The 12,323-nt window shown below is 42.6% G+C and overlaps 1 protein-coding gene across 1 annotated transcript in view; it reads left to right on the forward strand.

Annotated features, from left to right (window-relative positions):
• The window catches only part of LRMDA (leucine rich melanocyte differentiation associated), a 743,869-nt gene that overhangs the window by 609,797 nt on the left and 121,749 nt on the right, over positions 1–12,323 (forward strand). The window contains exon 6 of the mRNA XM_060275030.2: positions 12,092–12,176. Coding sequence (XP_060131013.2) covers positions 12,092–12,176 — 85 coding nt within the window. The remainder of the gene's footprint in view (positions 1–12,091; positions 12,177–12,323) is intronic.

The following is a 12,323-nucleotide window of genomic DNA, read 5'->3' on the forward strand; positions in this document are numbered from 1 at the left end:
CTATGGTTGTATGGATCAGGTTTTCTTCACTGATCCTCTGAATTGTTGTACAGAATAGCCTTAACACATCCTGATGTTTGCTTCTGTTTTTAGTTTCCTTCAGGCTTTTCTCAGGCTATGGAATAAAATGATGGAAGAGAAAGCGAAACATTTTATCATGGGTATAGGTTTTTAACATACTTGTTTTCTCCTGGGCTGGAAATAAAGTTATAGTGGTAACAAATACATTCCTTCACAATATAATTGCTAATGATTTGCCAGAATAAACCATTAGTTTCTGAGATTAACCAGGGCCCTATTTATTGCCTTTAAAAATATTGTTTCCATTCATTTTAATACATTTGTTACAATAATTCATGCAATCGTCAGCACATTGCAACAATAAGGTCTGTATAGGGGGCATCTTGAGTCTACTTGCGGTGGATAAAGTGAAAAGTAAAGGTTTTTTCACCCATAATGAAGTGCTTGTCTGTTGTTCAGGGCCATGGTCAGATGTCTGAAAAACCACTTTTTGAAACAAGTTGCTGCTTTTATGTGGGGTTACTTAGCAGGTCATCTCATTAAGCTGGTAAAGATTAGTCCACTTGCGATAATGCCATACAGATGGTATTTCGTCCTAATTAAAATAACTCTTTATGACTAATTTATTCTGCAAGTTTACCAACATGGATGCCCCCCAAAGTATACTGTGCCATTGCAATGTTTAAAATGAAAAATAAGCTCCTGGGGCCATTAGCAAGGAAAGTCTTCAAGGTACTGGACTGGGCAGGGATGGCATGCCACCTGTTGGATCATCTGAAACATAACAGCCACTGGTTATAAATCACACAGGAGCCCAGGCCTTCCTCTCACTTGAAACCCTCTTTACAGTAGCTTGGCAGGAGGCAAGTTGTATGTACCTTCCTTAAGAGGAAGTCTAAATAACATTGTCATGTGTCTAATCTTTACATCATACCTTTCCAGCCTGGCTCCTTTATTTCTCTCTCGCAGCAAAAACAGCCAACATTCCTGTGGCGCCTTAAAGAGTAACAAATTTATTGTGGCATTGCTTTTGTGCATTAAAGCCTAGATTTTCAGTTGAAAGAAGTGTGTAAACAGTGTGGTCAGAATACCATGAGTTGCAAAGGGAAGCAGAAGTGGTTTGGTGGTAAATTTTGATGTGCAGGAACTCATCGTGATAGACCCAAAGAGCCACACCCCTCAAAAAGCCATAGCTGAAAGGAAAGGTCTGTATGTAATTCAGGGGTGAAACATCTACTTTGCAGAGGATCCCAGGTTCGGCCCCTGTCATCTCCAGGTAGAGTTGAAAAAAGACTCTGAAACCCTGGAGAGCCACTGTCAGTCAATGTAGGACAATTCTGAGCTGGATGAACAAAAGGCATAAGGCAGCTTCTTAACAGCAGTACATAGCACATGGACCATAGCACACCAGGCACTCCTGTCTTGCACCGCCTCCCGCAGTTTGGTCAAACTCATGTTGGTAGCTTCAAGAACACTGTCCAACCATCTTGTCCTCTGTCGTCCCCTTCTCCTTGTGCCCTCCATCTTTCCCAGCATCAGGGTCTTTTCCAGGGAGTCTTTTCTTCTCATGAGGTGGCCAAAGTATTGGAGTCTCAGCTTCAGGATCTGTCCTTCCAGTGAGCACTCAGGGCTGATTTCCTTCAGTGTGGATAGATTTGATCTTCTTGCAGTCCATGGGACTCTCAAGAGTCTCTTCCAGCACCATAATTCAAAAGCATCCATTCTTCGGCGATCAGCCTTCTTTATGGTCCAGCTCTCACTTCTATGCATCACTAATTCTGCAATTATCATTTAAATAATAATAATAATAATTCTGCAATTATTATTAGCATTATTATTATTATTATTATTATTATTATTATTTAAATGATACTACGGTATACCATACCACAGTGAAATGTTTAAATGTTTCTTTGATTGTCCTTAAATTGTCACTCATGTATTGTCCTGAATTCACCCTCTACTACACTTCTGGGTACCAATAGGATTGCTGCATTTCTTTGCAGAACCAAATCTATACAAAATAAGAATAGTATGACCCTTTCCCGTTCACTACAGCAATGACTGATAATATTGTATTTCTTGCTATATTAATTTCACACTGAAAGAGAGACAGTGACTTTATAGGCTGCAAATATATAATTTCAATCTCAATTAAGTTCAAGTTGAAAAGCTTCAAATATCTGATAAAGTTTAGCAGTTTCATACTGAAGCCTTCCTTTGAAATCTTTTTGCTGAAATCTTTTTGCTGACCTGTGGTTTTCTGGTCAACAATAGAGTAGCGGTATCATAGGAACTAAAATATCCTCCCACAAGTACAGTGGTACCTTGGTTTAAGAACAGCTTAGTTTATGAACAACTTGGATTAAGAACACTGCAAAACCGGAAGTAGGTTTTTTGGTTTGTGAACTTTGCCTTGGAAGCAGAACAAGTTTTGCTTCCTGTTGAGTGTAAATTGAGTCCCCCGCTGCTATGGGAAAGCGTGCCTTGGTTTAAGAACGCTTTGATTTAAGAACAGACTTCCGGAACAAAGGCACCACTGTATATTAAAGTTTCCATTGTTGATGTTGGATTTGTGTCCTTTTTTTTTTTTTTTGCATAGACAGTAACCTGATTGTGCTATGTAAACAGCAGAAGAGCATTGCTAGTATATATGCTGTTGGAGGATGTTCAGATGAATGAACCCCTGATGGTGGTATGAATGCCTGATATAGGAATGAATGAATGAATGAATGAATGAACGCCATTGAAAAATACGGTAGTGTGTTTCAGATGATGTACAAGTTTTATTTGTAGCTACATCATGGAGAGTTCATTCTCACTTGCAACTTGTCTTTTGATGCTGAGGCTATTGCGTGATGACCACCAAAATGTGTTTATGGCCCAGTATAAAAGTCAGTATAAAAGTCAAGTACTGGGGAGATTAGTCTTTTTTCTTGAGGGAGAAACCTAGCCTGCCACTCGTCATCCTCTTCTTTGTGCCCCTCCTGTGTAAATAGTTTTCCAACCCTGGGCAATAGGACTTCCCTTTTGGGAAATGATGAGAATGTATACTGTATTTATCAAATATCATTTTTTAAAAAAACTCCAGTTAATAGCAACTGAAAAATCCAACAGTCATACACATTCATAGTTTGAAAATGTGACCTATGAAAATGTGAATGACTATTTTGTGGCTATTTTCAGCATTTGCATTAGTTGTGGATGGCATGGGTCTTGTGCCCACCATTATTATCCGGTTTGCAAATTCATCAATGAGCCCAAAAAGATTGGCTATCCTTGCACTGGTAAACATCTATCCACCTTCACTTTATATATGGGAGGGAGAAATGACATGGAATGGATGTGCGGTCCTGGGATGATGTAAAGAAGTGTGCATTTATATCATAAGCAAAAGATCAAGCCATTATTTTTATTTTATTTCAAGAGGTGAAGGCTAGAGTCTTTCTATTTTTCATTAAAAATAGGGGGGGGGGACTACATGCCGCTGAAACCAGAGAGTGGAATTTCCAATTGGGGGCCCTCACATAAGCTATCCACATTAAGAGTGAGCAAATACGACATAAGCACACAGCCTGCAACATGCACCTTTGAATGTATTGTGAAACTATTGTCTTGTAGGGTACTTGTTTACCTGAATTGCAAGACTTTGGCTTCTAGACAAATGTTTATCCTAGAATCCGTCTGTAACTACTACATCTCTTTTCTAAATAGGCCAGCTATCTTGACTATCTTACGCTCTTGGGTTTAAGCTGCTATCAGCAATGTTTATTTTATTCATCACGTTTGTATTCTTGCAGCCACCCAGAAAGAGAGAGAGAGGAGAGAGGGGGAGAGAGAGAGATCAGAGCTGGTGTATAGGTTAATTGTTTTCTCACAACCATATGAGCCAAACCAAGCTGAGCAATAGTGAAAGGGCACCAGGTGTCAAGGTCAAGCTGAGGGTGGGGTGTCCAAAACTCAGAATTCCTGGAGGTCAGGTGTTAGAACTAGAAGCTAGAGTACAGCAAGCAGAAATACTGCCTATTGCCTGGTGAAGACGGATGACATATACTGTGCTGGCCAAGGCAGATGCTTCATCCTGCCTGGCAATCATGGGGTCTGAAGTTATACATCATTTTTGTGCTTGAAAGGGATTTTGAAGCCTAAGTGAATACACAGCCTGTGGCATCCCTCTCGGCACCCTTGTATTCCTGGTTCAAGTAGCAGAGCCACTAGGTAAGTAGCAGTTTGAATCAAAGTGCTCCCAGTCGGACACTGTCCATTGCACCGCACTGGCTCCTTTTAATTAACTGTATGTCATGGTTAATATATTCAGTGTTGGAAATGGGGATTGTGTGTGTGTGTGTGTGTATGCACATGCAATTAACAATTTTCAGTGTCCTTTTTGTAAGTGCTCATTGCACGCTCTGAATCCTTTTCGGAGAGGATGTTGACTTACTGCTGTTCTTCCTGTGTTGTAAAATTCTGTCAGGTGCAATATATTAGTGACTATTATGGTTATTGATGTGTGCGCATGTGTGAAGAATTTATAGCAAGCGATAGAAATGAGCACAATTTCTCACATATCCTGGATAAATATTTAAAGAGTCAGAGGTAGGGGAACACCGCCTTCAACAGGCATAACCGCTAGCTGCGGCACATGGAAGGATACCAACTGTTAACAAGTCTCATTGGAATACAGCAACATTGCATCCTATAAAGCAAGACAAATGGTTTGACAGAATCCTACTTTTCATAAGCAATTGCTATTGCTGAAGTGAAAATAAAATGATCACAACATTTTTAAAGGGCATTTCCGTTTCAGGTATTGCAGCGTTGTTGAAAAAGCAGCCGTTTGAGAAACTTATTTATTCAAGGTTAGCATTTAATTGGGATGCAGGTGGCACTGTGGGTTAAACCACAGAGCCTAGGGCTTGCTGATCAGAAGGTCGGCGGTTCGAATCCCTGCAACGGGGTGAGCTCCCGTTGCTCGGTCCCAGCTCCTGCGAACCTAGCAGTTCGAAAGCACGTCAAAGTGCAAGTAGATAAAAAGGGACCGCTACAGCAGGGAAGGTAAACGGCGTTTCTGTATGGTGCACTGGTTCGCCAGAAGCGGCTTTGTCATGCTGGCCACATGACCTGGAAGCTGTACGCCGGCTCCCTCGGCCAATAACGCGAGATGAGCGTGCAACCCCAGAGTCGGTCACGGCTGGACCTAATGGTCAGGGGTCCCTTTACCTTTACCTTTAGCATTTAATTTGCTCATTACATCAAGGTAGGACTACTCACTAGGACTGCCACTGAAACCAATGGCTCCAGGCCGCCTCCTCCTATTTCCTCCTCCATTGAGGTTGGGTAAAGCAAGAACATCTGGCAAGACTTTACTCCATGTTGAGTTTCAGTGCGATGGCACAACTTGTAAAACTTTGCCTTATTAAACATTATGGGTAGAGAAGGTAAGGCGGCAGCTGTTTGCAGCAGTGTTTGTATATCTGCCTTAACAGTTAATTCCAGCCCTGCTTTGCATATTGCTCCTGCAGAAATCTAAAGGTCACTTAAGTGTGTATGCACTTAGGCACACTGGATGTCTAAAGGCCTCAACATTACACACGTTACCTTAATGCTGTTACTAATTCTCATGGCATTTTTAGCAGATTCTATCCATTCCCCCCCCCCCCAAAAAAAGTGAAATGGGAAATGTGTGTGGTGGTAAGAAAGGAGGAAGAGAAGTGCTCTCAAGTAAAACAAAAAGCAGAAAATTCCAAAAGTCCCAGAATCATTTCAATAGTAGAAAGTTTCTTAGGGGTGTTCCACACAACACCACTCCAGGGTCTGTTTTCCCAGTTCAGGATGGCTGTAGCTTGGAGCTATAGATTCACCAAGAAGCAGCTCAGACTGGGAGCTTTTTTGGTTCTGTGAACCACCCTGATATCTTATGATGAAGGGTGATATATAAATATAATACAGTAAATAATAAAAATGGATAAGCTGGATAATTCACCCTCTCCTGGCTGTCAGATAGAGTGGGGTAGAAGAGCTGAAAATAATCACCTTTACTTTTCACTTTATCTTCCACAAGTAGACTCAAGATCCCTAAAGCTTCTGCCTGGCTTCTTGTCTCTCCTCCTCTAGCTGTTGGTGAGATGGGTGGGCATCTGAGAGCCAACCAGGAATCCAGGCTGTTTGTATACTGATCTCCAGCCCTGGGGAAGGGATGTATAGATTCAGTGGCTCTTCAGGGTCACTGACAGCATGGTTATCTACTGGTGGTCCTCAAATTCTGGGTCTGGGCAGGGCCAAACACTGACCCCCTGTTTCGTTCCTATGCCTGTATGGATGTACATTGAATGTTGCAGGCAGTGATTATGTGACAAGTGGCACAAGGTGGCTCGCTAGGTGGCACAAGACTTAGTTGTATCTGGGTAGAACCAGTAGTTCCTTATTCTTTTCAGAATCTATTCAGTATTCTTTAAAAAGAGACAACACAACTTCTTCTCTAACTTTCTGACTGATGTCTCTTCTAAGGCTTCCATGGCATTTTTTGTCCTCCTTGCCTAGACATAGTGAACTTCAGTTTCTTTTAGGGGTCAAATTGGTCAATTTCAGATCCCTTGGTTCTTCCAAGCTTTTTGTCATGCCAGAGCACAGCAAGCCAGTTCTATCATCACCCTGTGCTATGGCTTGGAAGTTGTGATCTTGGTGTGATCTTCAAGCTGTGAAAGGGGCCCTCTCCATTGCCCTTACTATGGACAAAAAGCTCCACCAAGATCTTGGATCGTGAACACTCACACATCTATGCACTGCGTTTAGGGTGGGTCCCTTGATGCCCAGTTTCCTGGTGCAGTCCTCTTTTACAAGTTGACCAACCTCCAAGGCTTGGCAGGACTTATCAGACCTAGGGGACAGAGCTTCCCCACTTCTGCACTAACTCAGAGGTGAGGAACCTAAGGATGAGAGGGCAAGTGCTGCCCTCCAGACTTCGCTGTTTTGCCCCTGAGAGTTTCTACGTCACACCCATTCCCAGAGACCACACTCTTAAGTGCTTTCATCTGGCTGTAATGTGTCCTGGATTTGTGATAGATTTGTGCTTGCCTGAAAGAAGGATGAAGCGGTGTTGTTCCATCCATGTTTGTATCTGGCCCTCCCACCACAGTATGTGGTCCGTAGAAGGTTACTCATGAGTTAATGTGGCTCTCAGGCTGGAAAACGTTCCCCACCTCTGCTTCAGGGCATGGATCAGACTGTTCAATTGATCCCTCCTTTCCATTACTTATGGGAGGTGGCATGAGAATAGCAGCAAGGGATCTTAAGCTAATCAATACTATGTTTTCTGGTTGTCTTAAGTACATTTGGTGAATTAATTCAGGTTGTCTGGAATAAATATGGAATGGTGGTTGGCAGGGACAGTAGCTAACACATTCACACTATAAACCATTTGCCAGTTTTCTCTTAGGCAGGAGAAATATCTTCATTTTTGTTTCTCTTTCTTTTTTTGTATCTGTCAGCAAGATCCATTCAAGGTCATTTTTTTTGCGATGTAACTGAAACTTCAGATATGACTGTCAGAACTATCTGTAGACATGAGCTGTCGCACATCAATCCTTTCAGTATCAAAATATTGTGGCAAATATTAAAGAATCATAATTCTTTACAATTCACTTTTGGAAAATTGGTAAGGGCATGGTGTCATTCAGTAGTTAAAAATGAAAAACGATTGATGCTCTTTTTTTTCTTTTACACAGACTTTATTCGCATTATGTGAATTTTTCAGCCAGTCACCACTTGTGCAAAATAGTCCTGACGTAGAATTAACTAGCATTTGTAACAAAACACTTAGTGCGGAGGTAATGAGACTCTTGTACCCTTGACAGGGAATTATGCACAGAAGAGTACGAAAAGACCTATCTGAAACCCTTCTGTTCTTCCTTTTCTTAACATGGAAAATAAAGCTAAATTGTCCCTTCACACCAGTATCCTTTTTGGAAGTTCTTGAATTTTGATCTGTCAGTGGTATTTGCTGAAAAGGCAGAGTTTCCTTCCAGTAATTTTAAGAAAAGCTATCATCAAACTGTCAACAGCCTAAATTGAGATTAAAAGTACCGAAGAGAAATCTTTGCTATTATCAGGGTTTCAACTAAGAGCCCTTGTGCAGACAGAAAATATCTGAAAGGTCTAAAATGGAGCCGCATCATCTTTTTTTATCCATTGGAGAAACTGGGGTGGGGGGGTGGGAGTTTGTAGGTCATTCTTTAAATAAGTGACAAAAGCTTAAACATACTACCTAGATTTGCAGACAAAGTTAAAATGTAGTGTAGTGTATGCACCTGTGCTTTGCATACTATTTTAGAGTCACTGAAAACATCAGACTTGTCTGCTGGAGCTGTCCAAAGCCAGAATGGGCTGAATGTCTTACATTCACCTTGGTTGCTAAAGGTGAAGATAAGCACATGTTTCAACTGCCTCTCCCTTTCTGATAGGGCCAGTCTATACTACTAAATGCTTCTTATACTTAATATTTTGGGAAGATATTGCAGATTCCTTAAAAAAATATTCCTGTGTGTGCGTTTGTGCACACTGTTAGCATTTCAGGCCTCCAATGCTGCAGATGTGATCGGTGTAATTCACATGCCTGTCTGGGAAGAGCGTGGGAACGGAAGACAGTCTTATCTCTTCCGCTATGTGTACTGTTACAATGTACATTTCCTTTTGCTTTTGTCCTGTCTGTTCTCTCGGAGCTGGAGCAGGGCCGTCTCTAGGCCCGGGTCCGGTGGTGCGGGGCACCAGGCCAGCAGGGGCGCCGCTGCGCCCGCAGAGAGGCGCGGCGGAGGCAGCCCCAGGCGCGCCTCTCAGCTTTCAGCGGCTTCAGGCCGCTCTCCGGAAGCGCGCGGGCCTGGGGTTGCCTCCGTCACGTGCAGGGGTGTTGCAACAGGGGGCGGGCAGCGCCCCCTGGCCCAGGGCCGGCCCTACGGCCAGGCTGGGTGGCGCAGGGCCGGCCCTACGGCCAGGCTGGGTGGCGCAGGGCACCGGCCCTCCAGGTGGCAGCCGCGCTGTGCACTGCGCCCGCCCGCCGCGCTGGGAAACGGGGTGGGGGGGCGCCAGAGGGATCCGTCTCACCAGGGCACCAGGTATGCTGAAGACGGCCCTGAGCTGGAGAGAAAGGATGCAATGATTCCTTTGTCTGTATGTAGTGTGTATATAAACATGTAGATTAGCTCTATGATGTCTCATTCTTTTTGCTGTGTTACGCCAGAAGATTAGTGTGCATATACCAGTTGGTATATGTTGCTGAAGTGCCCTGGAGAAGAAGGGGAATGCCTTTTCCAGAGCTGCGCATACCGGAGGATGCTTGGAGTTCGGGGGCTGCAGGGGCACCCCAGGGCATTTTTCCAACATGTCTACCTTCTTTCCTACAGGGCTATCCAGATAGTAAATGCTGCTCAGTGTCCTTGACTCACTGCTATACTAGAATAAGCTCAATCAGGTGAACTGTGAATTCAAACATTAGGCAAAAGCAGTCTTTTTTAACGAGGCCTTTGGTTGATTTGATTGGCACCCTATGACCTTTTAAAATGTGGGTGGGGGGTTATTGGGTTGTTGTTTTTATTTTTATAATGGATTTTGTGGTTTAATATTTTGATTTTGTAAACCACCCTGAGGCCTGCGGGTATAGGGCAGTATATAAATGTAATAAATTAAGCAAGCAAGCAAACAAACAAACAAATAACCCCTCCCTAGAGAACCCAATCGTAGGATAAATGGTTTCAAAATGTGTACAACAACAAACAGAGAAAACCAGTCTGGTTTTTGTTGGGTCACTAACACACCTGCTTCAGAAGTTATGGCACATTGAAATAATTTCACAGCAAATGAATACAGTATAGCAAACATCAGGCAGAGATAAGTCTTTGGTTGAGTGACATTCATGAAGTTAAACCAGATTTAGCAAAACACATAGGTGCCAACTTTATAGGGCTGAGGTGTCTCCAGCCCCACCCCCATGTATTTTGGGACAGGGCAGAGACCCGAAGATTGAGGAGGCAGTGCACAGCACAGCTTTCCTCCTGAGCGCAAGAGAGGAGGAGCCGCATTGAAGCCACATGGTGCTGGGCTAAGTGCTGAGCCCCCTCCCGATGATGTGTGCATGTCACCGAGTGGAGGAGACAAAATGGACCATTTCCTATACCCCTGATCTGAGTAATAACCAGCTTTTGGACTGGTGCCATACAATGGTCAACAACAACAACAACAACATTTATTATTTGTCTTTCACCAGTAGGTCTCAGGGCAGGTTAACAACAATTTAAATTTTAGCATTAAAAACAGGGAAAGAACCATGTTGGTTGTGCCAGTTAGCATGTGCAGTTCTTCCTGTGTAGGTTTAGTCTTTTGCCTACGGAACAAAAACAAAAAAGAGTGTATTCTTTAGATCAAAATGCATGCTTTCACACTTTAAGTTGAGATGGGTTTAATGATCAGAAGGTGCAATTATCTTTCTGTGAGTTTAGTTGCTCTGAACTCAACTTGTAATTCCTGTCGGAATGTACTGCTACAGCAGTTGGCATAATATGCTACAAAAGTTGGCCTAATATTAAAACATGTTTTAAAGTAATATATGTTAGAATAATACAGATTTACAAATAAGACCTGTCTCTTGCTTTTAAAAAAGTAACATTTGTTGTTGTTTAGTCGTGTCCGACTCTTCGTGACCCCATGGACCATAGCATGCCAGGCACTCCTGTCTTGCACTGCCTCCCGCAGTTTGGTCAAACTCATGTTCGTACCTTCGAGAACACTGTCCAACCATCTCGTCCTCTGTCGTCCCCTTCTCATTGTGCCCTCAATCTTTCCCAACATCAGGGTCTTTTCCAGGGAGTCTTCTCTTCTCATGAGGTGGCCAAAGTATTGGAGCCTCAGCTTCACAATTTGTCCTTCCAGTGAGCACTCAGGGCTGATTTCCTTCAGAATTGATAGGTTTGATCTTCTTGCAGTCCATGGGACTCTCAAGAGTCTTTTCCAGCACCATAATTCAAAAGCATCAATTCTTTGGTGATCAGCCTTCTTTATGGTCCAGCTCTCACTTCCATACATCACTACTGGGAAAACCATAGCTTTAACGATACGGACCTTTGTCGGCAATATGATGTCTCTGCTTTAGTAGTAATAGCATTTAGTAATAACAAAGATACTGCTTCCTAGAATGCTTAGTCGTAAATATAGTAAGGCCTAAAATTCCTCCTCTTCCAGTAGGAAATAATTGAATGTGTGCTTGGTTGTTTCAAAATTAATTTAGACCTGTTATTACAAGGTTTATAGGTTTATTTTATATTCCAGTTGTTATGGGACAGTTAAGTATGTTCCATAACAGTGTTTGAGATTTATTGTTAAAAACTAATACTCGTCTCTTATAGTTTATTTTACTTAATATATTCCATGTAGTTTGGATTTTGAGAGTAGTTAATCTTGCTTACAAGGCAGGATGGCCACATCCAGTGGTCAAAGCTGCAGCTGGTAGAGGTGGAGCTCTCTCCATAGGTAGCTTGTGAAGGTATGTGGAAGCTGGGCAGCATACTGTAATGCTATCCAAATCAAGCCTGTTTCATACCCCATTTCCTGGAGTTGACTTGCAGATTGCCAGAGCGTGCCATTTTAGTGTTCAGGTGGGGTGGCGGGATGATATAAAGACTTCAGTACTCCTGGGGCAAGTTTCACAGCATGGTTTAACAGCTTGCTTTTGGATACAATCAAGGCAGTGTGTGTGTGTGTGTGTGTGTGTGTGTGTGTGTGTGTGAGAGAGAGAGAGAGAGAGAGAGAGCGCATAGCATACCATCACATCAAGCCCCACCTGCAGCCTGAAGTGGTACAGTCGAGATATGAAAACAATTAAAACCTAAAAAGTGAACAAGAGTTTGCTCACCATGTCAATCACTTGAAAGTTACGTTTTGCCAAATCCAATCTAAGTTCTGGGTAGGTGGCAAAATTAATTTTATATCTAATATTGTACTTTGCATTGTGTGTACATGTGCGAGTGTATCCTCTTAATGAAATATACATACTAGCATCAATTATATTTATCTTTCTTCCCCCCAGGCAACAACTGATGGTGCCTCCATTTCTCCTCAGATGAACTATACACCTCTGCCAAGTGGATCAAGGGACCTCACCAACCATAGAGGTAAGAACAAAAAGAACCACACTACACACATGGACACACACACACAAAGGAACTATTGTCATTCATGACTGTGAGGTGAAAAAACTTAACTGTATGGCCATTAAAGTTTACTACCTCTCTGCAGGCACCCTGGAGACAATGCACTAA

Source organism: Zootoca vivipara, chromosome 5, assembly GCF_965207765.1.
Source record: "Zootoca vivipara chromosome 5, rZooViv2.hap1.1, whole genome shotgun sequence".
NCBI lineage: Eukaryota > Metazoa > Chordata > Lepidosauria > Squamata > Lacertidae > Zootoca > Zootoca vivipara.